Source organism: Poecilia reticulata, chromosome 18 (assembly GCF_904066995.2).
Source record: "Poecilia reticulata chromosome 18, P_reticulata-male-v2, whole genome shotgun sequence".
Classification (NCBI taxonomy): Eukaryota; Metazoa; Chordata; class Actinopteri; order Cyprinodontiformes; family Poeciliidae; genus Poecilia; species Poecilia reticulata.
In genome coordinates, this window is record NC_088847.1 from 951,924 (window position 1) to 978,961 (window position 27,038).

Consider the following 27,038-nt stretch of genomic DNA (forward strand, 5'->3'; position numbering starts at 1 on the left):
CTCCACAATCTTCCTCAGGGTCCGGTCACCTCTTCTCGTTGTGCAGCGTTTTCTGCCACACTTTTTCCTTCCCACTGAGGTGCCTTGATACAGCACTCTGGGAACAGCCTATTTGTTCAGAAATGTCTTTGTGTCTTACCCTCTTGCTTGAGGGTGTCAATGATGGCCTTCTGGACAACAGTCAGGTCGGCAGTCTTACCCATGATTGCGGTTTTGAGTAATAAACCAGGCTGGGAGTTTTTAAAAGCCTCAGGAATATTTTGCAGGTATTTGAGTTACTTTGTTGATTCAGATGATGAGGTTCATTGCTCGTTCAGAGAACCTTTTCATCATATGCTAATTTTTTGAGACAGGGATTTTGGGTTTCCATGAGCTGTATGCCAAAATCATCAGTATTAAAACAATTAAAGATCTGAAATATTTCAGTTGGTGTGCTATGAATCTAAAATATGTGACAGTTTAATTTTTATCATTATGGAAAATAATGAACTTTATCACAATATGCAAATTTTTTTAGAAGGACCTGTAGTACCACACTGCCCAGTTCACATGTGTTTTCGGCAAAGCTGTCATATTTTTTACACATTTTTGAAAATGCGCTCAGACACACACACTGTCCCGGCCTTCTAGATTCCAAAACCAAAGACCTCCAACAAAGGCCGAATAAAAACCTCCCGTCATGACACCGGACATTTGCCCAAAAACAATAAATCTCCATCAAGCACCTGGTGTGGTCTTACCCTCCCATTATCTTCCCAAAATAATGGGAGGGTTTAACAGTTACCAAAGTAGTCTAAATACACAAATATATATATATATATATATATATATATATATAAAATCAGTGATGTCAGTAACGCGTTACTGACGTCGGACCACTTTTCTCAGTAACGAGTAATCTAACACGTTGCCATTTCAAATCCAGTAGTCAGATGACAGTTACTTATCGAAATCACTTTGCGTTACTGTGTGTTACTATTTTCTTTTGTAATTTATTTTTATTTCCTTTGTGCGTCTTGGGGAGTGATCGCCATTTCTGTGCAGCAGCATAAACATAAACATTGGAGGGAAGATGGAGATGTGCATTTTGTTGTTGGAAAAACAGGAACTATTTTGAGTTTCGTTTGCCAAGTCCGATTATTATAAGCGGCTTCGGGCTTGTTTTTTTCTAAAGATTAGTGTCACAAATCTGTGCAGCCATCCGAGTTGTAGAGAGGCAGGAGGAGTGATTTGCTGTGACACCAAACGCAGGGCCGTAACACAAAACCTGGAGGCTGGGGCGGTTGGGTGTGGGGTGTAAAATCCTATTTAAAGTTTTCCAGACAATTCTGGAACACACAAATTACTAAAGTTTTTTTTTTTTTTTTTTGTACTGTTGAAACCATTAAACAATCTCAATCTCCCCTTCAGTATAATCCAAGGGTGTAGATCCCATCTTATTTTTGGGGAGGAGGACCATAAACAGGAAAATTACTTAAGACCAATATTGGGGGGGGGGGTGGGGGTCGACAAAGTTACAGTGAAACGTAACATAAAATGTGGTTTAAAATGTTTTTAAACCACATTCAAGCTGCAGGACCAAAAATGACTAGTAATGCACATCAAAGGTGTTTTTCTAAGTAAGCAGACTGTTGAGAAGTAAAACTAAAATTCAAATGTTGCTTGGAGTTTTGTTCAGTCTGACTGATCTAATTTCTGCTACACAAAATTTTAAGGTTCTAAATAAAAAAGCTTTAATGAGTAACTGCTCTTAATAAAAGTCCTCATAATCATTGATCTATTGTGGCTCCCAATACAAGTTATGGGCTATTTAAATTATAACTTAAGTTGCTTATTTTTAAGCCTTTTTCAGTTTTGTCATGTCCTGGGTGACTGAGAATAAATAAGTAGATAAAAATTAATATCTGGGAAATATAATTTAAACGTAACACAAAGCACAAGGGTTTATATAGAAAAATATTCTGATTTTATTTTGTGGTTTTAAAGGCTCTACATATCTGTTCTTTCTTCTGTTCTCGGCTCCCACACTGAGCTTGTCCACTTGCTCAGCCCTCCCCTCTGGTTTCAAACTCTTCTAATTAACTAGAACTTAAAGAGATATGAATGAGATGTTTGACAAAAAAGCTTAAGCTTCTTCTTGTTGAGCAGTGAAAGTAAATAAAAGGTGTTGCATGTCTTTTGCTTTAAGCATTTACTTACTGGAGGGTTTTAGGTTTGCGCTGTAGAGCCACAGCTAACGGCTAGCTCCTCACTTCAGTGGCTCTGATGAGCCTGTGCCATTCAGCTGCTGTTGCTCCTCATAGTTGGACTGAACCATTGTTCTAACAATGGTGGGGGGGAGGGCTAAAATTCTTTTCTTTTTTTTTCCTGATAAATGGCAGATTTATTTCGTTCTTTGTTTCTTTTGCCTTTTTATATTGATATTATTTAAATGCAAATGTTTATTCAATGATTTTTTGGGGGAGACTTTTCCAATGGAAAGCACCTGTGTAAAGACAATGTACTAAATGGGACAGGGAGTCCTTTCTCCCTGTGACATTAAGTTTTCTTTTCTGAAACTCTTCCTTTTCCTCCTTGTAACTAAAAGTAGGTTTGCATTGAATTGTGGAATTAATAGTTTGCATACCACTCTTGTTCCCTGTATGTAGTTCAGTCTTTCATGGCTGGTCACATCAGTGACCAACATGACACACATATGCTGGCAGATAAGAAAGTGAGATAAAAAAATCCATCCATTTTCTTATCTCACCAGGGGTATCTCCAGCGGTCAACAGGCAAGAGGCGGGGCCGTCCCGCTCACCCTGCCCATTAAAGGGAAACACACAGACAGGACAAACATTCAAACAATCACAGGACAAACCTAAGGAGAATTTAGAGAGAGCGTGCAAACCCCATGCTGAAAGACCTCGGGCCGGCATTTGAACACAGGACCTTCCTTGCTGCAAGGCAACAGTCCAGTTGCCTTGCAGCATCACTGGAGTTAGGTTGTAGTACATGATTTTAAGAAAAACTATACAGTTCGAACATTTCTATGAAAAGTTTTATATTCAGGCAAATTTCAAAGAACATGTAATTTGATATCTTTTCGGTAGAAAGATTTGAAAAAAGTTATCCTATAGGTATGAAATGGAGTTGGGAAGGGACGATCTACGTCCATGGCAATGAAATACTGATTCCAACTTCTTCTTTCCACAGGAGTTCATAGGGCATTTTGGCCCTCAAGAGTTTGGAGTTCTGTCTTAGACTTTTTCTTTTCTGTTTATGAAGGCCACTAATGCAAGCAAACTGAGTACAGACCCATACTCATTTGCAGGAGCGGCATGGCTTTGTGACAGAGTCTGGACCATGTGATGGTTTGTAATAAGAATTTTTGGAAAGATTTTTCCGAGGGAAAATCCCAGAACTTTACTCGGTGAGCGAAACCAAAGCCATAAACTTGCTGATATTTGATGCTGTGCCCCCTGCCCCTCAAACAGATCTCTGTATTCAAACCTCAACCTGAACAAATGCCAAGCACAGAGACTGAACACATCCCAAAATTGTTAAAGGCACTGTTTGGCTCACTGGGATGGCATGTGTGCTATTCAGTCCTAGCAGCTGTATTCTGGGAAAACGGAACAATGACATCGTCCCTCTAATCTGGGCAGGCATTTCCAAAACAACAGAGCTGCAGCAGCTCAAGTTTCCAGCAAGACCCAGAAATGACCCCACACACATGCGTGCGTGCGCACACATGCAGATGGTGGTGCCTAAGCCAGGAGAAACAACACCTTTTTCTGCTGAGCTGTAGGAAGTTTGAATACCTGGCAGGGAAATGATTTTCTTGACTTGCCCAGGTGTTGTAGGCTGTACGGAGTAATTGCTGTGTTTGGAATATGCTTTTGATGTTCCTGAAGCGGGCATGGTGTTGACACTGTAAATGAATCCAGATGGAGAAGGATACTTGGAAATATCTGGACCATTTAAGGCTTACTTTTAGAGGATGTTTCTGCTGTAAGGCAATGTGTTTGATAAAGGTCCATCTTACACTGATAAAAATATTCTGCTCCTTAAGGATTTTTTTTTTAAATGATCAACAATAGCATTATTTTGTTAACCTACATGCATTAAAAAAATGATACACAAACACACATGCACACGTATCGGTGTGTAATCAGAGCATGGCACATACAGGTCCTTCTCAAAAAATTTGCATATTGTGATAAAGTTCATTATTTTCCATAATGTAATAATAAAAATTAAACTGTCATATTTTAGATTCATAGCACACCAACTGAAATATTTCATGTCTTTTATTGTTTTAATACTGATGATTTTGGCATACAGCTCATAAAATCCCAAAATCCCTGTCTCAAAATTAGCATATCATGAAAAGGTTCTCTGAATGAGCAGTTAACCTCATCATCTGAATCAACTAAGTAACTCTAAACACCTGCAAAAGATTCCTGAGGCTTTTAAAAACTCCCAGCCTGGTTTATTACTCAAAACCGCAATCATGGGTAAGACTGCCGACCTGACTGTTGTCCAGAAGGTCATCATTGACACCCTCAAGCAAGAGGGTAAGACACAAAGACATTTCTGAACAAATAGGCTGTTCCCAGAGTGCTGTATCAAGGCACCTCAGTGGGAATTAAAAAGTGTGGCAGAAAACGCTGCACAACGAGAAGAGGTGACCGGACCCTGAGGAAGATTGTGGAGAAGGGCCGATTCCAGACCTTGGGGGACCTGCGGAAGCAGTGGACTGAGTCTGGAGTAGAAACATCCAGAGCCACTGTGCACAGGCGTGTGCAGGAAATGGGCTACAGGTGCTGCATTCCCCAGGTCAAGACACTTTTGAACCAGAAACGGCGGCAGAAACGCCTGAACTGGGCTACAGAGAAGAAGCACTGGACTGTTGCTCAGTGGTCGAAAGAACTTTTTTTTGGATGAAAGCAAATTTTGAATGTCATTCGGAAATCAAGGTGCCAGAGTCTGGAGGAAGACTGGGGAGAAGAAAATGGCAAAATGCCAGAAGTCCAGTGATGGTCTGGGGAGCCATGTCAGCTGCTGGTGTAACATTCCAACCACCCATTTGGAGTATTGCTCAGGTTGAAAGAAGCTATGTGAGGCAGTAAACGGAGCAGTAAAGACTGCTTGACATTTCTCTGCGTGGCGAAAACGGTATATTGTCAACATGACCCAGGTGCATGCAACATCAGAATTAACTTTATTAGCCAGTATTTTGTGTGCAAACAAGGAATTTGACTTTCGTTTCAGGTGCTCACAATGTACGGTCTTTATGTATATGCATTTCAGAGGATAAACAACAAAAGATATACATATATCAAGCTCTTAAATGTTGTCTTTTGTGTTTTACAGTAGATTATTAGACCACTAAGATTGTAAGGTATTCATTGTGTTCACTAGTGAGACTTCCTGTTAGCTGTTTTTTTGCAAGTAGTTGTGCATAGGGCCACCAGAAGGTAAACGTCTAAACAGTTTGGGAGCATGATGTGAGGGATCTGCAGAGATGTTAGCTGCCCTTTCTTGACCCTTGATCTGTACAGGTCGTGGCTAGAGGCAAAGCCAACCCTGATAATCCTCTTTGCAGACTGGATTGTTTGTTGTAGTTTGGACCTGTCCTGTTTTGTGGATGAGTAAAACCGAATAGTGTTGGATGAACACAGGACAAACTGAACAATGGCTCACCAGCAGCTCCTGTTCTCCTTGAGTTGCCTCTCAACTAAGCTTGGTTCATGGTTGGCCCTATAGACAGTCTTATATGGTCAGTGAGGGGAGGCAGTGTTGGTTCTCTTGAAGTCCACCATTATCTCTACCATATTCAGCACACTGAGCTCCAGGTGGTGCAGACCCTTCTACTGGACCAGCAGGCTCATCACTGTCCTGGATCAGACTAATGACAGTGGTGTCATCTGCAAACTTCAGGAGTTTCACAGACCTTTCCGATGAGGTGCAGCCATTTGTTTACAGAGAGACTTGGAGTGGGGAGAAAACACAACACAAAGGAACACTAGTGCTGATCGGGTTTGTGTGAGAGAAGATTCTCCTCAGCCTCAGCTGCTGCTTTCAATAGTATCAGTCAGTCAGGAAGCGGGTGATCCATTGACAGGTGGAGAATTACCCCGTTACCTTGGGGAACTCCTGGTGTTCCCCTGGTATACTATCCTGGGTGGTCAAGGTGGTGCAGGATGAATTATATTCCTGAGTTGACTGCATGATCTGCCGACCTGTTCTTACTTTTGACCGGCTCATTAGCTCTCTTGGTTTCAATCAGAAGAATTGCTCTCCAAATGTTGTAAAGATGTGTCGTACAATTGTTATGACTTTCTTTCGGGACTCTAGGACTAGATAACTGGCCAAGTAATCCAGGGTTTTCCCCAGTGTATTATAAGCCTGGCAGCTCAACATTCTTTACTAGCCCCCCGCGCCAGGCTAAGCATTGCTTGTTTGTTATTAGGAAAAAAAATAAAATAATAATAAATGAAGAAAAAAAACGTGTATTATTTATTTATTTATTTTAGATGGATTGCAAGCCAATCTGTTGCTCTGAGCATTTCATTGGTGGAGAAGATTTATTCCTAAAAAATAGGTTTATTCCTATTCCTAGGTTTAGGAATAGGTTTATTATATGCGGAGGGGCGTGAACAGTCAGATAAGGCTTCTGCATGTTGGTGTTCCTGCTAAATCCTGAATATACCCAATTTGGGTTGTCTTGGTCTTTTTGTCGCAGCCTGTGTGGTTTTCCCTGACTGGGAACGAGAATACGACCTGTTGAATGTGACAAGTAACCAATCAGAAAATGCGGTGATGTAAGAACAGAGGGGAATCCCAAACAGCTGACATATCGCGCAACTGAGAGTCCGGTGGACATCGGAGATGATATGTGGAAATGTTTATTATTAAATCTAAAGGTCATTATTATATATGTTTATTATGTTTATTCAGTTAAAAATGTGAACTATGAAAAAACATTCTCCTCCAAATCATAGTGCAGCAAATAGAGCGGCTGCTCCCGCCATCTTTTATCCACCGCCTTTTCTTTTTGTTACGTCTTTTATCTCTTAAAATGACTCCACAGACTGTCACTATTGTTTCTACATAATTATGCGTGTTTGGTTATTCTAAATCCCCATATGCTATGTTGGGAGTTTGTGGATTTTCTTCTGGAATCGCGATGTTCGTGACTGGAATTGGTTTGTGTTGCTCCTGCCTTGTGGCCAGAGACACAAACCGATCGAACCTGTTGTACTTTTATCAGCTCTGTGGTCAGAGATTTCCGTCAAAATTCCGTCAAATCTTTCCGTCTAAACCAGACTTAAGACTCACAATCTCTACTCATCTCCTCTCAACCACTGCCCAAATGCTCTCTGACTCTGGTCGCTATGGTAACGTTTACATATCCCTTCAAAATAAGATACAGATCCACCACAAAAACGAACATTTTACTTTCGTGAACATTTTAACTCACGATAATGACTAATGGGAGCCCTGAGCTTGTTTCTCTGCAACGAGACGGTTCCATCAGGGAGTGATGGGAGACAATGACACCCGAAGTGTTGCTTATATCCACAGCCTGCTTGGTCTCTATGTGGTGAAGCAGCTTGAAGCTTCATTGCCTCATTAGCAGTCGGTCGCCGCATGTTACGCAGAGCGGCTTGTAATGTGGGACTCACTTACCGGTCCGGGATAAATCCATTCTCCTGTCTGTTCTCTGGGCCTTTTCCCCTTTGCAAAGAAACTTTCCAAAGACATCTGATCTGTTTCTTCCTCATTTTGCTGCTTGTGGGCTCAATGTTGGCGCGCAAGTAACCGAGAGAATCCGGTTAAAGGTTTTTCAAAATAAAAGATTCTCCAGACTCAAATAATACATGAAACTGAAATATTTAATTATTTCTTGGGCGGCCCGGTACCAATTGGTCCACGGACCGGGGGTTGGGGACCACTGATCTAGATGAACTGTAAACTATAGCTAGGTTGGTAGTTCATGCAATTAAAGCCGTCAGCGCGCAGACCAATAACACAGCTGGCGCCTCTGTACGTTGCCTCGTGCGCTGCCGCTGCTTGATGAAATAACCTCTGCACAGATCGTGCACCTACTTTCATCAAACTGAACACAGGCTGACCTGTATGGATATTTACATCAACCACTTGTGTGGAATTAATTTTCTTTGGCAAACTCCACATCAAGGTAAGAGTTTAAACCCCACTGCATTAGTTCTGGTTGTGCAACTCTGTGAACCGCAGGAAAAGGGCAGGCCCAAGGCATAAGCATACTAAGCAGCCACTTAGTATGTGGCTGCTTAGTATGCTTATACTAAGCAGCCAATGCATTGTGAGGCCCCCTCAGTGGAGCTGATTTTTTTATTTTTTTTTTGTAATTTCTATGTCATTATAATATCAAAAACACAATTTCACCATGAAGTGATTTGTTTTTACAATATACATTTGATAATGTATGTAGAATTCATTATTTTATGGATAAAAAGAAAACTGCTCTTGGGGCGCCCCTGGTAGTCATGGTAGGTACTGCATGCTTTGCCAGTAATTGGGGCCTGCCATAGCAATGCAAGTCGGTCACTGCCTCCATGCATTGCATCGCAGGCACCTATTGTTCTTCACCCAATAGAATGTCTGTTTATTATTTATTTTTCTTCTGTCAACCTTAATGCGGCTCATACCGCTGCATGCACCCCCACAAAAGTGGTATCAAAACGTTCAGCTTGATGCCGAGAAGGGAACTATTATTTTTAGTGGGATTCTGAGTTACAATTACGACATAAATTAAGAAAAACGAGAAAATTTGAGCCTGTGTGTCTCACAGAATCACTAATCTTTCTCTCTGAAACACACACACAGGACTGTGGATTTCTGACTCCAAAACTCTTTTGAACTCCCCCTCACAGGCACAAATATCGCCCTATAGGTCTAAAAGTCAGTCATGACATAGATACACAAACCTGCTCCCTTAAAATGTTTTCAAAAATTTGCTAGGGCTTAAAATTTGCTAGGGCTTATGGTTTTTTGTCAGGATCCTTGAGACTGACGCTGGGTGTCTCCCAAGTATAGAAACTGTCTCCAGAGCCAGCCCAGGTGCAGATAATTAATTGCCATAGCAATGGGTCCCAGCCAGAGGCAGTGAGTAGTCTGAGTCACAGAGAGAGGTCTCACAATGCATTGTGGGAAGAATACATATTTCCTGTGACTATTCATATTTTATTTAGATAAAATTATTTCTCTGAATTTTTGAGTGTGAATTAAAATCCTTAGTATGAAGGCTGAAAGATTTAGAGAAATAAACAATTATCGACTGTCTTTATTTTTTATTTTGTACCGTGAGTGAGAACTAGATGTGCGAAGCTTAAAGTCATCAGTCTCGGACAGAAAAGCATTAGGTTCTACCAGTTCTCTACTGTAGAGAACCAGATCAGCCATACAATTATGGTGATGGATCTGGAAAGAGCTTCAGTCATTGAACATTGTTGAAGAAAGTAAAGTCCTTTAGTGTTGTATGTTTATGCTTCCTATTCATTTTAGGTTTAAAGAGCAGTGTGCAAACTATAGCTAAAATGTTTGATTAAAGCTGACGGGCACACTTTGGGCAAAATTTCTGCAGGAATTTTCTAGTATATTTATTTATTTTTCTTGCGTCACCGTTAATGCGGGTCTTACCGCTGCGTGCACCCCCACAAATGTGGTATCAAAACTTGCGGCTCGATATTACTTCTGGTGGGATTCAGAGTTACCATGGCAACGTAAATTGCGAAAAAAGACCCCCAAAAACCCCATATAAGTCAATGGAGCGAGGGGACAGAAAATCCTAAAAATATCCTATTTTTGACGAATTACTGTGCCGTCATGAATTCAAGTAGAAATGCCATTCAAACTTCAGTTTGTAGATACGTCCGTGATCTCTTCTAAAGTGAAGACGGTACATCGATACGAATTACGGTTTCTCCACATTTTGTCTCCAAGTGACCCAAAGTTTTCGATTTTTCGAAAAGATTGAGTGCGAGTGCCGCTCCGCTAGAGTGTGGGAGAGATTGGATTTCTGACCCCAAAATAATTTCTAACTCGCACTCACAGCCACAAATATCGCCCGATAGGCCTAAAAGTCGGTCTGGACATAGATACGCATGCCTGCTCCGGTAAAATGTTCTCAAAATCTTCCTAGGGTTTACGGTTTTCCTTCCAGGTGCTTCTGATCGATGGGGTACGACAGGACAAACTCAAGCTCAGACCCATGTTTTTCCATATATTTCTGAAAAATGTCAGACCTCAGCGCACATCATCTATCTCTCATCGCTGTTAATACTGTGAGCAAGGTAGAGATATGAATCGCGGGAATATTAGAGACGACAAATGGCCTTCTCATGCGCTTCAAACGGTTTTTGAATGTGTCATGGTTCTTGTACGGGAAGGAGTTGTTCAAAGTGCCTTTTTTGTGAGAAACAGGCTGGCTTAAACAGAATTATCTCACCCTCTGTGCCACTAACAAGTGCAGGGCATCAATTACCGTAGCAACAGAACACAGAGCAGAGGAGCTGTATAGGGTTAGGCCATAACTGTAGTTCTATCTATGGCCAAGACTCAGTTAAAAGAGGCCTGCGCAGCATGTAAGAACTACAACATGGCAGAACTGTCTGTTACTAGAGAGGAGGACTTGGCTGGTATTGAGAACTACTTGTGTTTTGAGCATTTTATAACTGATTTAACCCAATTACTATTACACATGGGATTAGTGTGGCCATTTCAAATGAAGTTTACTGAAAATTTCAAAATAAAAGCCTTGACAATTTTTACATCATGTAATTGCTCTTTTGACCATTAGATAACTGGTTTAACAAAACCACTGTTACACCCGGGATTAGTGTTGCAATTTCAAATGAAAATTTCAAAATATAAGCCTCAATAATCCTCTCAGGTAAGTGATATTAGCTTTTATTATCTTTTTCCCCTCGAGTTAGTTATAATATTAGTTTAGAAGATAATAGAAGATCTAATATTAAAATGTTTTAAAAATTTTGCTAGGGCTTATAGTTTTTTGTCAGGATCCTTGAGACTGACTCTGGGTGTCTCACAAGTATAGAAACTCTGTCTCCAGCATACTGTCTGACAGAGAGAGCCAGCCCAGGTCCAGATAATTAATTACCATAGCAACGGGTCCCAGAGAGAGGCAGTGAGTAGTCTCAAACAGCCGCAGATTTAGGTCTCACAATGCATTGTGGGAGGAATAAATATTTCCTGTGACTACTCATATTTTGCTTACATAAAATTATTATTTCTCTGAATTTTTTAGTGTGAATTAAAATCCTTTTATTACCGGTTGAAAAATTTCAAGAAATAAACAATTACCGACTGTCTTTATTTATTTATTTTTTTTTTTTGAACCGTGAATGAGAACTACATGTGCGTAGCTTATAGTCGTCAGTCTTGGAATGTATTTTGTGGAGCAAAGGGTTCAGCCATTGCACCATATTGGCCATAGAATTATGGTGATGGAACCGACAAACAATTCAGTCATTGCACTTTGGTGAGCAACAGTGTCAAACCCATGAGTTCCTACCCACAATGGGCAAGTCCAGCCGTGAGAGGTTGTACACTGCCATAGACAGTGCAATAGTATTAGCATTTTGTCTCAGAATATAGAACTGGCTTGCACAAGTAAGGGCATTAACAATGCACCTAAAAGAGCTTTGAGCTCATTTTCATTCTTATTAGCCGTGTTCAGTATATTGAATGGACTAAGTCAATGACAGACAACATGCTAGTGATGCCAAACATGCTACTGATAGCAATCATGCTAAGATTAGCATAATTTCACCTTAATTTTAGCTAAATTAATGGTGCAAGTACAGCTTCATCAACATGTTTCTGACTCTCCACAGGTTTTTGACTACAATTTAGCTCAGCTTAGCATTGATGCTAATGTTGAGCATCAGAACGCTTTTCTTACTTATTAGCAATGTTTCATATACTGAATGGAGTAAGTAATGACAGACAACATGCTAGTGACAGCATTCATGCTATTATTAGCATTTTGGCTAATTGTAGCTTATGCAACATACTGAATGGTACAAGTACAGATTAGTGAACATGCTTCTGACTCCCCACAGGTTATTGACTACATCGCAGCTTTCTTTAGCATTATTGATAATTTTTAGCATCAGAACGCTTTATTAAAAATCCGACGGGCACACTTTCGCAGGCCCCGTAAAATTTCTGCAGGAATTTTCTAGTTTGATTTGCCGTGCAATGTGCAGAGCGCATCCAAACGTCCAAAGCTCCGGTCAGAGATTAAGTTAGCAAAACAATGTCTCAAAAAAGGACTTATCCTTCAGGGAAGGAGAAAAGAGGAAGAATAGAAAAAAGCCAAGATAAAGCTTTGTTTTAATGTACTGTAATGTAAAAGATTTGTTAAGCTGCTTATAGAAAATTAGCTTGAACAGTCCAGTTCAACAGCCAAACATTTATGCTAGGGTCTTTGTGTGAAACCGAGTTTAAACTTTAAATGAGGTAATTCTCATGGTTGGCTCTGTATATTTCTGAGGTATTTTTGGCTTCAAAGCAGCGTGTTTGATAACGTTAACAATAATTAAAACTTCTCAATGTTTGACATTGTCTAGCAAAATGTTTTTACGTGAGGCTACATAGCTGCTACATCGATGAGCAGCAGCTGTAGTTGGGGATCTGTTGTTTGCTGCTGAGCAGAAGCATTTTGTGGCTAAAACAAACATTATTTTTACATCAGCTTCTAAGTTATGTGAAACTAATGTTAAAATCATTTGAAGGTTCAGAATCAGTCCAGTACCAGTACACATTCTCAGGGGAGAAAGACTCACCTGGTATAAATTTAATTTTTAGCTATAGGAGTAATGCTTAAGAGAAATTTATTTAACCAAAAAATGTCATGAATATGTGTGTAAGGCTGCACCGATTGCAGTTTTCTGGCTGATCCCTGGTTACTGATCTTTAAAAAGCCTGACCTGCCAATTTTAATTGATATTAATTTTTTTTGTCTGAAATGTTGCTAAATATTAGGGCTGAAACGACTCCTCGAGTGATTCGAGTTCTTCGATTATTAAAGTTCCTCAAGGAAAATGTATCTGCCTCAAAGCTTCTCCATACTCCATAAGCTTTACAGGTTGGTTACTAACATCAGGAAGAAGATGGGTACATAATAACCTACAAAATCTTGTCCATTTGCAATATTGAGAAGCTGCGTAGAATGGTGGTGGAGGGCTCATGATTCAGGCTTTGACTTTACAGCACAGAATGTGGTCAGTGTGTTGGCAATAGACTCCTAAGTATAATGAACTCTCGCCTATTCCTAGATCATGGATTCATACCATCTAGCAGATTTTTTTTGTACAGAGTATCTAAAATATTTGAAAGAAAATGAATCTGTCATGATTTGTGGTGAGGAGAAACACAGGTAGGCCCAGGTTGACATAGATAAATGATGATTTAATGATAAACAAAAATCCAGACACTACGAGGACCTGACAAGAGACAAAGACAACAGGTGGGTTTAAATACACACGGAGGGTAATCGGGGAACGAGACACACCTGGGAACAATCAGAACAGGACAGCACAAAGACACAGAAGAACAGCACTAAATAAACACAGAAAAACCTCAAACTAACTATACAGAAAACACAGATCACCACAGAATCTTAGGAAATGGTACCTAGGCACCATTTTACTTGACACAATATTGGCTGGCATTTGCAAAGCAGCCAATCCAGGTGTGACATTAATTTTCTTTGCTTTCTGACAGGATTTACCCCCAAGAGCAGATATATGGAACATGGTAGATGTTAGCCTCTTCTGTAGTTGGAAGTCTGTTTCCGCTGTCTGTGTTTACATATTAATACATATTGACATAAATTAGTTTTTTGAATTCTTAAAATAGTCAGTGAGAAACATTTTGACATGGGATCTAAAGTAAACACAGATTTAATTTACACTGTGAAAACAAACATGTTTGTTGTAGCTGCTCTTGCATCATAATAATGTCCAAAAAACAAAAATGCCCGAGTAGTTTCTCAGGAGGTTTTTGACTCTCTCAAAATAAAAAGCACTCATGGAGCGTTTTCTGGTTTCAAAAAGAGTATTTTCTTTACTTACAAAAATAACAAATATTCTCTGAGTTGACTTCATACAAAAAATGTTAAAATAAACGTTAATTTTGTAGTAGAAAAACTGCTTCACTCCTTACTCCTTCACCAAACAATCAGATCAACCACAGCAGGTGCTAATTCTCAATAGGCTCCAACAATGGTATTTAATTGAAGATGGTAAGTTGACTTAAATCAGTTTTCTTCAAATTGCTATCAACACTCACTTTTAATAAGCTACTTGGAATTTGTGGTTGAAAGGTCTCTCCAACTCACTCTACATGAGTTGGATAAACTAAAATATCCAAAATCACTCACATTGTACTTAAAATGCAACTAGAATTTTAATTATTTTAAACATATGATTTAACATGTTATTTTAGTTTTTCAAAGATCCTGTACACTGAAAAAAGAAAATAGTTCATCCAACTTAATTTATTAAGTTGGTTTAACTTAATAATTAAGAGGGGGAAGACAATGCAGCAAACGTCATCAGGCTGGAATGGAAACTCCTCTGACGGTCACATTGAGGATGAAAGTCTCCTTATATTTGTTGTACTCTACCCCTGCGCCACCACAGCACCACGGTCAGTACAGGATCTGTCCCAGGTGAAGTTTTCATCATGATGCTGACATCATCTGTCATACATCTGAATGTAGGATACAAACACCGCATTGAACTTAACTGTTTTAAATACACCAGTTTAGCATGTTCTCTCAACAAATATTTAGAGTATTCTCTAAAAAGAGTATTTTTAGAGTATACTTTTTAAAGTGCTCTCTCAAAAGTGTATTTGAAACAATTCAGTTCGGTGCTGTGTTCGTATCCTACATCTGATGTCATGACAGAAGCTTCACCAGGGACACAGAAGCTGTGGTGGTGTAAGGGTAGAGCACAACCCACACGAGAAGACTTTAGTCCTCGACTCGACGTAGCCGTCACAGGTTCAATTCCAGCCTGATGATCTTTGCTGCATGTCTTCCCTCTCTCACTTTCCTTGCGCTCTTCTGACTGAGCAGATCTGGAAAACAACTCATCTCTGTCCTGCCCCCCTTTAGCCAATGAGTCAATCAATGGCTGACTTCAAACCAACCCTGTCTGGCCGGCCCAATTGGAACCGTGGCTTTCAGGGTTCTGGGAAGTGGGATGGAACCGGGTTAATGTAAGAAGTGCTAATGGTCTGCAGTGCAAAAGGACTTAAAGTCCTGGTTGAAATTTGCCACAAGCCATGAATGAGATTCAGTCATAGCCAAAAGTTTTGAGAATGATTCAAATGTTAATATTTACAAAGTCTACTGCTTCAGTTTTTATAATGGCAATTTTCATAAACTCCAGAATGTTATAAAGAGTGATCAGCTTAACAGCAATTAATTGCAAAGTCAATATTTGCCTAGAAAATGAACTTTATCCCCCAAAACACATTTCCACTTCATTGCAGCCTTAAAAGGACCAGCTAACATGGTTTCAGCTCCATTAACACAGCTGTGGGTGTTGATGAGGACAGGGCTGGAGATCAATCTGTCATGATTAAGTAAGAATGACACCACTGGACACTTTAAAAAGAAGCTGGTGCTTGGCATCATTGTTCCTCTTCTGTGAACCATGGTTATCTCTAAAGAAACACATGCAGTCATCATTGCACTGCACAAAAATGGCCTAACAGGGAAGAGCAGCTGGAAAGATTCACCTCAGTCAACAATCTATCGCATCATCAAGAACTTCAAGGAGAGAGGTTCCATTGTTGCCAAAAAGGCTCCAGGGCGCCCAAGAAAGACCAGCAAGCGCCAGGACTGTCTCTTAAAAGTGTTTCAGCTGCGGGATCGGGCTACCAGCAGTGCAGAGCTTGCTCAGGAATGGCAGCAGGCAGGTGTGAGTGCATCTGCACGCACTGTGAGGCGGAGACTCTTGGAGCAAGGCCTGGTCTCAAGGAGGGCAGCAAAGAAGCCACTTCTCTCCAGGAAAAACATCGGGGACAGACTGATATTCTGCAAAAGGTACAGGGAGTGGACTGCTGAGGACTGGGGTAAAGTCATTTTCTCTGATGGATCCCCTTTCCGATTGTTTGGGACATCTGGAAAACAGCTTGTTTGGAGAAGACGAGGTGAGCGCTACCACCAGTCTTGTCTCATGCCAACTGTAAAGCATCCTGAAACCATTCATGTGTGGGGTTGCTTCTCAGCCAAGGGAGTCAGCTCTCTCACAGTCTGGCCTAAAAACACAGCCATAAATAAAGAATGGTAGCAGAATGTCCTCCGAGAGCAACTTCTCCCATCCGTCCAAGAGCAGTTTGGTGATGAACAATGCCTTTTCCAGCATGATGGAGCACCTGGCCATAAAGCAAAGGTGATAACTAACTGGCTCAGGGAACAAAACATAGAGATTTTGGGTCCATGGCCTGGAAACTCCCCAGATCTTAATCCCATTGAAAACTTGTGGTCAATCATCAAGAGACGGGTGGACAAACAAAAACCTAGGAATTCTGACAAAATGCAAGCATTGATTGTGCAAGAATGGACTGGTATCAATCAGGATTTGGCCAGAAGTTGATTGACAGCATGCCAGGGAGAATTGCAGAGGTCCTGAAGAAGAGGGGTCAACACTGCAAATATTGACTTGCTGCATTAACTCATTCTGTCAATAAAAGCTTTTGTTACTCATAATATGATTGCAATTGAATTTCTGTATGTGATGAAAACATCTGACATACACACATGAAAACCAGAGGGCAGCAGATCATGTGAAAATATATTTGTGTCATTCTGAAAACTTTTGGCCATGACTGTACATGGTAAAGGCTGCATTATGTTGTGTGACATTTTTCTTCTGCAGGGACAGAGAAGCTTGTCAGATTTGAGGGAAATGGAGCTAATTACAAGATAATACTGGAATATTTGACAAGAGGTTTTTAGAATGCTACGACAAACCCATCAAAATGTATAGTCTGAACATGTACCACTTGGTTTTGTTGAAACCATCAGTCTGCACATATAGTGTCACAGAAAGATTTTATTCATTTTTTCTTTTCAACTTTTTTGTCTTTAATGTTATGTATGATGCAAAATGAGTAATTTTAAAAGAAACCTCATGTTGTGTTTGTCTTGTAGCAATGGAGGAGCTAGTGACCGAGCTTCGCCTGTTCCTGGACCTGCTGGACAGAGAATATCTAAGTGCTGGAGTCCGAGAGAAGAAGGTCCACCTCTCCAACATCCTGCATCGTGTGCTTTCAGACAAAGGTGAAATGAAGAGTCTTCATCTTATCTCAAACTTTTCATGTGGGAAGATTCTCCTTACCCAGTTCGAGTTGATAGTTTTACAGTTCTCCCTGTTATTCCTGTCATTACTAGTGCTAATGTGAGCTCTTTGATTTTTGCAGAACCTTCATTTAAATCTGAGATCCACAGTGGTTTGCCAGCCCCACCTCAGATGCCCCTGCCAGAGATTCCTCAGCCATGGCTGGTAAGTTTCACATCCTTCAAGTTTGACACTAAGGCTGCATTAACACTGCAGCCTGAAGTGACTTATTTCCGATTTTTTTGTCAAGTCAGATTTTTTTTTTTTGCCAGGGCTGTTCACACTTCCAAATATATGCACCCTGTATGCGTTTTCCAGTGTGAACGGGCAAACAACCTGAAAGTGTCGCACTTGTGCAGTAGAGGGTGCAATAATATCAGCGTTCTCTGTGTTCTGTCAACCACCACAAAAAAGAAGAAGTGCTCAGTGTTTGCGGAAGTAAGCATGGTGCTAACGGTGGAGCATGACTTACGATTTTGAAGATGTTGTCTGACCGGAGCAGCATAATAGCAACTTAATCCTCATTATGGTCCGTCATGATTGTTGTTTTTATTCCTGTTTGGGCGTATCAGGATGCAGAATGGGGACATTTGTTGAATATCTATGAGATTCAGGTCAGATGAATGCAACCTGGACGTTAGGTCACATTTAAATTGGTTACATATCGCATACCCGAGTGACCTGGGTCACATTCGAAAAGAGTCAGAGCTGTGCTGTTCAGATTGTCAAAAGGATCAGATACAGGTCGCATTACGCCAAACAAAATCGGAATTGGGTCATTTCAGGCTGCAGTGTGAACACAACCTAAGTTCCCATCCACACAGAAACAATTTTAGGTGAAACTGCGAAGATTTCTTGTCAATTACACATCAAGCTTTGGAAAACCTGAAACAATCATTGTTGAAACTAGGTCCCATGGTGGATAAATTTCAAAATGCTGGTTTCATGCTGCATCTTTTTTGAAATGACAGCACAGCTCTTTTTCTCTCTGTCCTGCATGCTCCTCACTATCACAAATAGCAAACATGGTGTTGCTTGGTGGTGTTTGTTTGTTTTTTTTTTTGCTTCATTCTGTGGTCATGTTACAGTACCATAGATTGGCCCAGCATATCATCTACAGTAATTCCTACAGGGCGCTGTTGTGTTGTGTGGATGTCAATTTTTTCTCAATAGTTTACAAAAATCTATTGTGTTTTTCTCTGTGTGAACGGGGCCTAAATTTCACATGTAGCTTTTGCTTTGTTTTTCATTTCCAGTATGTGCTTTGTTGGAATGACTTACTGGATGTTTCCAGTAAACTGGTTGACCAGTAAACTCTGCCATTTTGTTTAGTGAAAACTAACTTTCATGGTTTTAGTGTTGCCAGGATGACTGGCAACACTAAAACAATGAAAGTTAGTTTTTGTTGCTCTGAATTAAGTTGAACAAATGTTAATGAGACTTTCCAAACTGCCAGAACACACAAGCACAGGTTCATTTTAGATTTCTAGATACTTGTGAACATCTCTGCATGTTGACAGTGAAGTGGCAGAATTTGTTTGTTTGTTTTTTCTTCGTGGATGGAGAGAAAACTGTTTGGGCAAAAACAAACAGCTCAGTTTTGTAAACTTGTAGTAATATACGGGATGCATAAATATTATGATATATAGCAAAGTAGCCACTATTCATTAAAAAAATAATCACTGTTGTTGTAAATCAAACAGACCTAACTGTCCTAAACTGTGGACAGTTAGGTCTGTCCTAACTGTCCACAGTTAGGACAGACCTAACTGTGGACAGTTAGGTCTGTCCTAACTGTGAACAGTTAGACAGTCTGTGGACTGTGGTCTGTCCACAGACTGTGTGTCTGTGGGTTCCTTAGGGGTCAGTTCCAGTGTTCTGACTATCAATGCTATCTCGTCAGATTTTCCTACCGTAGCACGGATAGATAGCCAAGTCTATCTGTCAGTGCTAAGCATCCAAAACTTCTACCATGATGTTTACAAATAGAAAACTATATGTTAAATATATTGACTAACATTATTTGAGTGACGTCACTGAAGTGGAAGCTTAGGAGTTATGGTTAGCTTAGCATTGGAACAATTTATGTACATGATGAAACCACAAGATCACTTCCTTCATCTGAATATCCTACCCGTTTAAAATGAAAAGCTTTAGATGTATACACTAATCCTTTTATTAGAATATCTTACCTTTTAAAAAAATATTTTAAATACAGAGGTGTATGTAAGAATAAAATGATATCAGACAGGAGAAACACGTTTTTATTGGAATTAAATTAATTAATTAAATTAAAACAGATCACCGCAAAATCTTTTTTGCGCATTACCATGTTGTATGACAGACTTTATTAAATGCAGCGCAGCCACAATGTGTGCATTGAACTGCACAGGTCACTGTGTACTTGAAATGATAGGATATGATTAATATACACTAATATTGCACCACTACACAGCTTCAATCTCACATAGTATCACTACCAACATTTATTTAGCAAGGTTTAGTAATAAAGAGTGTTGTTAGACTACAATATTTTAAAGCATAGGGACAAAATATCATTTGCTTTTTACATGCTTCTTTTAGCAGACATCTTTAAATCTTTCAATTACATTTCTAAACATTTTTATTCATTTGTATATGTCATCAGCTTGATAAGTTGTCCAGCTAGTTTATTGCTTAGTTCAAATTAGTGAGTGACTTTGAAGTAGTTACCTTGTTTTAAGACCATATTTATATCTTCTCATGAACTGCACCTATTTGTGGATCAGTTATGCAGTCACTTATTCACATTTTTCTGTGGAAATTATTCATAGAAATGTAATCTATTCACAAATCCTTGTCTTGTAAGGGATTTCAGCACATGCAGCTTGCAAAGTGAAATACCTGGACTCAATGCTATTTGGCAATGTATTAGCTGGAGTTTGCGATGCAGCCTATCCAGGAGCGCTATTCATTTTCTTTTACAGATTGGCTGAGCCCCCAAGAGCAGATGGTAGATGTTGGCTAGCTGGAGATGGACACCAGCAAACCTCACGACCCCACTAAGGGACAAGAGTGTAAAGAAAATGGATGGAACTTCTTGTCAAGCTTAAACATATTTAAAGGTTGTTTCTATAATGGACCAGCTTTACTGGTCCAGAAAAATCTCTAGAAATGAAAACTTTCTGCTGGAAATAGTTTTTGCCTTTTCTCTGTGCTTGCAGTTTGAAAGAAATGCAAGAATCCATCTTATCATACAAGGAAATTGAGATTCTTGGAGAAAGTTAACTGAGATACTATTTGGGAAAACATTGAATTTGATCCAGAAAACCACAAATCTCAGCTTTAATTTGAAAGCTTGTTTCACTTTCCTGGGATACCAGTTAGTACTCCACCTACCTCAAATCCTCATATGAACTGTTATGTTGATACTTCATGAGCATCTTGACAGATTTAACTATGCTGCCATGCATTGGAGCCATGTGTGCTGTTTTTTATATTCTTGTGTAAATCTTTTGGCATGTTTTCCTGTCTGACATCAATTTATGCATAATCATGGCAGTGAGCGACAACATAAGGAGCATACTGTATGCTGACTGACTGACAGACATATATAGGAGATTGTAATTAGAAACAGAGTTCAGTGTCCTCTGATGACACTACTGAGTATGTCCGGGTGTGAAGGTATTATCCTGTCCAGGGGCAACTGAAGCAAATCTGATCTGGTTGTGATTTTCTTTTCAAATGTAAAAAAAAGAAAGATAAAGAAACCACATATTAAGCCATTTATAATATTTGTTCCTTTAACATACTGATTGTGGTGAATAAACATCTAACATTAATTTGGTGTTAGACTAAAGTCTGGAAGTGGAATACCCCAAATTTTCCCTCTCTGTCACTATGTGTTTAAGGTAATTTCACACATGTGCAGAGTGCACAAGAATAAGTTCATGGAAAAATAGTTCCCTTAAATACTGTTGAATGGAATGGAAATCCTCTCCCTGCCAGTTCAGTCTTCTGCTTTGAAATGAGCCACCCTCATGTTTCCACATAGAGTCTTGCATAAGCTGCTCCGGCTGAGATGGAACAACCCTCCTCTTCCTTCTGTCTCCTCCCATCCCAGGCTACAGAAAGAGCTATTAAGAGCTTTTTGCATGCTACGTGTCCACAACCGGACAAATCATGCTTCAGTCATTGGCAGGGTAAAAGCCTGGCATGGATATTCACGCTATTTACTCTGATAGGCTGAGACATCGAGTAGATTTTAGTAATTAATGACAAAAATTATGAAAAAACAAACTTACAAAAAACTCAGTGAACACAGGGAGCCAGAGCAGAACAAAACAAGAATCCAGGGTAAAAGACAGCAGGGCCACACAGACAAAAAATGTGACTTAACGGGGAAATAATGGAATTAACCAACAAGGAGTGAGGGCAGCAGAGGTGTTTAAATTAGGGGTGCACCGATTCAGCCAATTTCACCACGCCAATTTCCTTGATTTTGGTAATCAACCAATACTTGCATGTAAAGCCGAGCTCATCTCCCGATCTTATCTACCCCAACAAAAGTCTAGAAATCAGCCACTGTCCTCTTCTGCTATCTCGTGAAAGAGGTTTGGCTGACAGACTGGCCCACTGGCTCATATCTGCACATTTTCAGTTAACAGTAGTCACCCCATTATTGCTAACTCAGCAACTTTCCTTCTACATTTACCTACCTAAATCGAAATCATCGGGTCACGCTTATTAAAGATCAGTAATTGGCAATCAGCCAGAAAACTGCAGTCAGTGAACCCCTAGTTTAAATACTGAAAGAATGAATGATGGAACAATATACCTGGACTGATTAGCTAATGGGTTGTGGGTGTGAGGAGATAAAGAGAGAAAATGACCCAGGGTGCAAGGGAGAGTACACAAGGGAACCAAGAAAATTAATCTATAAGTAACGAAGAATGACTAGACACAGATAGGAAATGATCATTAAGAACTGAACTAAGGAACAACAGAAACAAGGCTGTTTTAATCAAAGTGATTTGATTAAATCAGGAACACATAATAATAATGAAACTAGAAACCAATAAATCAAAACTCCAAAACAACCCACGGTTCCGACATTATTTTTAAATTTTTCTCTCCAAAAAAGCGTAGAAGCCTTAAAAAAAGATGCTGGCCAATACATTTAAGTAGTTCTGTTGATTGTTTTAGCTCTATTACATGCTGTAGTTTCTTCTAGCCAGTGTCTAGTCACACCATCAGTTGGGTCCTATGGGGCATTCAATGCTCTGCAGCATGCCTGCTCAAACGGAATGTGTACAAGTCCTTGTGCTTGTAGAAACACAAATGATTTCCATCTGTGTTGATGTTGGAGAGTACAGCGAACCTCCCCCACCTCATCCACCCTTTGCACCCTCCCCTCTTTTTCCTCGTCTTTTCCTAAACAGACCCTGCCTAGCTCTGCAGAGTGTTGCTTCATGCAAACATCAACTTTAATCATGTTCATTTTCTTTGCTGCACTTGAAACAGAAAAAGCTTTTGGATGGATGGATGGATGGATGGATGGATGGATGGATGGATGGATGGATGGATGGATGGATGGATGGATGGATGGATGGATGGATGGATGGGGCAAAAAAACTGCAGTACAACAATAAAACACTCGTCTAAAAGGACAGTAATCATGAATAAATAAAAAACAAAGTAAAAAAAAAAACATAAAACCACAAATGTCAGATCTGCAGTACATCCTCTACATGCTACCCTTGGTCATCGTCTGGACCTCCTGTTGTTCTGTACAGGTCCTACTAGTCTGCCATTTATCAAGTTAATAGAGAGAGGTACAAATGAATTTTTCAGACGATTGTATTTGCAAAGGGGGACCCTGAACCTTCTTCCAGAGTTCATAAGAACATATTCTGATGTGAGCACGTGACCCATCAGACAGGATGTTCTGATTTCACCTGATGGTAGCCTGCTCAAACAGCTGTTGTGGAGAAGATAGATCTGGAGTGTTGATAATCTTGCTTGCTGTCTTCACCAGACTTTGAATTTGAGTTTTTAATTTAACAGTGAGATTTCCAAACCATCCAGTGATGCCATATCTCAGTGTTTCTCAACCTTTTTTGGGCCAGCGCCCCCCTACCCTTTATCCAGGTCCCTCACCGCCCCCACCAAAGAATTTGCAGGCTACTTTGCCCTGACCATTATTTTATCATTAATATTACTATTGTAGATGTTTTGATTTTTATGCTTGTTTCTGTATTTATCATCAAAAATAATTTCCCAGAGAACAAAAAAGTCATGGGAATAGAAATTATTTTCACAGGTGTCTAAGAAAAATGCAATGAACATTCAAGATAAAATTAGTAGGCCTAAGAGCAGCCAATCAGAGTGGAAAAAATATTCTTATTTTGTGTCATTTTCTAGTTGTTAAATCTTCCACAAAATGACCAGATAAAAGATGTTCAACATGCCAGTTTAAACTTTGATCTATTTGCAAAACGACTGAGCTCTGCAACATTAAAACATGGATAGAACTGTAACTACATTAATCATAACTCTTCTTCTCTTCAGAGTTTGTCAGTTTCTGGTGGTGCAGCTCTGTGCTGCCTTCAGGAGAATGGGACATCAGAGTATCATCCATAAAATTTCACCCACATGGCATTTATTGTGCAAACCAGAGCTTTCAGTGGAAAAACAAAAGTTCCAGATCCTTTTAATGCCATACAAATATGAGACAGAAACATGGATTATATCTTTATATAAACCTCTCTATTGATTTAGAGATTAATTGTTTTTTATTGGACAGAAATGACAAAGAACAAATCTGGTTCTTAATAAAATCCTAATGAGTCAAATTGAAAGTGTCATGGAGTCATCAGCCTCATGACATTAACACTGACATGAAAAATAATATTGAAGAAATAAATATATCAAATCTAATTAAAAACATAAATAAGTGATCAGTTCTTTACTGTTATGGTCTGTAAGATATATTTATTCTCAGTACTAGATGTGGTCTCAACAAACCCATGACACTAAAACAATATTATTTTACCTTTTATCTGGAAATAGTGTCTGTTTATTCTTGCCATACAGTCCTCTGTATTAATTATTGCTCGAAAGGTCTTGCCATACCAGTTTATTCCTCTGTATTTACTTTAGTTTCTTAGTTTATTCTTGCATTTTGTTCTTCATTCATTTACATTTAGTTTCTTTTGATTAGTATTATCCTCTCTTGGTTTATTGCTATGTCCACTTTAGTTTCTTTCCTGTTGCTAAATTTATTTTATCGTTTATTGACCATCAGTAATCTTCACTCATCACCTGCTGCGCCACCTGATCAACTTTTTTTCACTGTTCAGCGTCGGATTCTCTGTTTTTATGCCATAATTCACATCTAGTTCGTCGCTCCGTTTTATGTCCCGCTTCTCCTGTTTCAGAGTTTTGCGCAATGTGCGCATCTTTTTTTTTAAGCCATTAAGGTGCAGGGCAGTCAGGAAGCGTATTGATGGGGAAAAGGCAGACTGACAAACCTTTTTAAACAACGGAAACAATTTCGGTATTCTGATTACTGAAATTTAAAAGTGCTGTGTTGTTTTATCACCCCCGTTTCATACCGGACCACTTACAGCACCGGTGTTAACGCTATTAAATGAACGCTCTCTATCGTGGAGCGTTTATTACCCATGGAGGGATTTCTTTATTTAAATGGGTTCATTTTTCAGAGGGATACACAGTGAGGGTATCGTGATTTTAGCTACCAGTAGCAGGAGAACGGAGCTGCGCCAAGAAGCTAACAAACACTGAATAGAAGAAGAGCTGCCATCGATACAGTTGCAGCAAAGCATGGTTTAATTTTACACAATACAGTTTTACCAAGTTGCTCAAAGTCTAAACTGGCATTGTTGTGCACTTAAGGTGTAAAGTTTACCTTCGACCAAAGGACTCCCAGCGCCCCCTGCCGTCCTCTGAACGCCCCCTGGGGGGCAGTACCGCCCACGTTGAGAACCGCTACCATATCTGAATAGACTCAACGGTATAAGGATTATAATTTTAGAAACACCACACAACCGAAGTCATCTAAGAAAATAGATGCTGGTGAACCTCTGCACATACATTTGTCACATGTGTGTGCCAACTTAGATTGCCATCCATGTACGCAGTACCCACCTAAATATTTAGAAGATGCAACCTGTTTGATGGAGCAGACATGCATGGCTATAGGACTCCGGTCACTGATTGATTTAGGATCCAGAAATAACTCAACAGTTTTTGAGGTGTTTATCTGTAGCTTATGAGAGTGGCACCATAAAACAAACTTATCTACAGCAGCTTTCTGACTGTCGGGATTGTCTGTTAAGAGACTCAGAATAACTATCATCTGAAAATTTTATTATGTATTGATTGGGTTAAGAACTAGAATCAGAGAGAACTGAATTGTATTTTACTTGTTGATCTTTTTGATAAAAAAGAATAATACCACTTAGTTAAAGAAGGATTAACCTTCAACTGTACCAATTTCCTGAGAAGAATATTTACATGGATAGAATTAAAAGCTGAACTAAAATCAACAAAAAGAAGTCTGGCGTATGTTGCAGAGTTCTCCAGATGCTTTAGTGCGAGGTGCATCAGTGTCACATAGCATCACTGGTACTTTGTCTACTGGCATAAGCAAATTGAAAGGGATCCAGAAATGACTGCACTTCCTCTGGTAGTAGCTCCAACATGAGTTTCTCAAATGATTTAATTACAATAGACGTGAGTGCTACTGGGCAATAATCATTGTCAGTTTGAGGACATGCAATTTTTGGAACTGGAATGACAATTGATTTCTTCCAAATATCTGGAACCAAATAAGTGTCTATAAAGCTCTGAAAAAGTTTAAGCCAAATTGGAAATGGTTCCTCTGCAAAGTTCTTGAGAAGGAAAGCATACATATTGTCTGGGCCAGTTGCTTTATGTGTGTTTAAACCCTTGAAGACCCTAATTACTGACTGCAAATCAATTACAGTTCTGCTCTCAGCTCCATAATTTACATTCTCTAATATTTGCCAACACTCCTTAGAATTATAAGTTTCAAACTGCAGATAAAAAATATTCAAATCGTTTGCAAAAGCAAAAAAAAAAAACAGAGCAATATTTCATCATTTGAAATATCAAGTGAGCCAAAGACCTACTTGTGTCTCCAGAGATCCAGGTTGCAGATTCCTGGCAGATGGAAAGTGTGATCCTATTTTGATACAGCAGCTAAAAGTGCAGCACTATAATTTTAAATTCATTGTTAAAGTAAAATTGTGAAGGTAAAAAAAAAAAATCCACCTCTGAATATTAACAAAATACATTTATTTAGCATAATTTCTTCCGTACCCCTGATGGCCCCCATCTAGAACCGCCCCTGGGCAGAAGGTCTGTGTCTGACATTAATGATACATTATGTAGACGCTGCCATTAATAAAGGGCTGGAAATGCAGAGGAGAGACGGAGGAAATCAACCCACAGAACCTCCAGAAGCGTTAGGCCTGAGTGCAGTGCTCACCGGAGCGACCTGTGGCCTTTTATTAGAAAAACGCAAAACTCCGCCCACAACAGGAAGTCAACATGAAAACAATATTCAACACATTAAATGACCACTGAACACTGAATTAATAT

General features: G+C 39.6%; 1 protein-coding gene across 6 annotated transcripts in view; it reads left to right on the forward strand.

The window, feature by feature from the left end:
* The window catches only part of afap1 (actin filament associated protein 1), a 144,456-nt gene that overhangs the window by 44,878 nt on the left and 72,540 nt on the right, over positions 1-27,038 (forward strand). For 5 of the 6 annotated variants that reach the window (XM_081599892.1, XM_081599895.1, XM_081599890.1 and 2 more), the window contains exons 2-3: positions 17,225-17,353; positions 17,494-17,576. In XM_081599892.1, the coding sequence (XP_081456018.1) occupies positions 17,225-17,353; positions 17,494-17,576 (212 nt within the window). Of the gene's footprint in view, positions 1-15,033; positions 15,283-17,224; positions 17,354-17,493; positions 17,577-27,038 lie in introns of those variants that run through there. The other variant, XM_081599894.1, reaches the window with a different exon arrangement.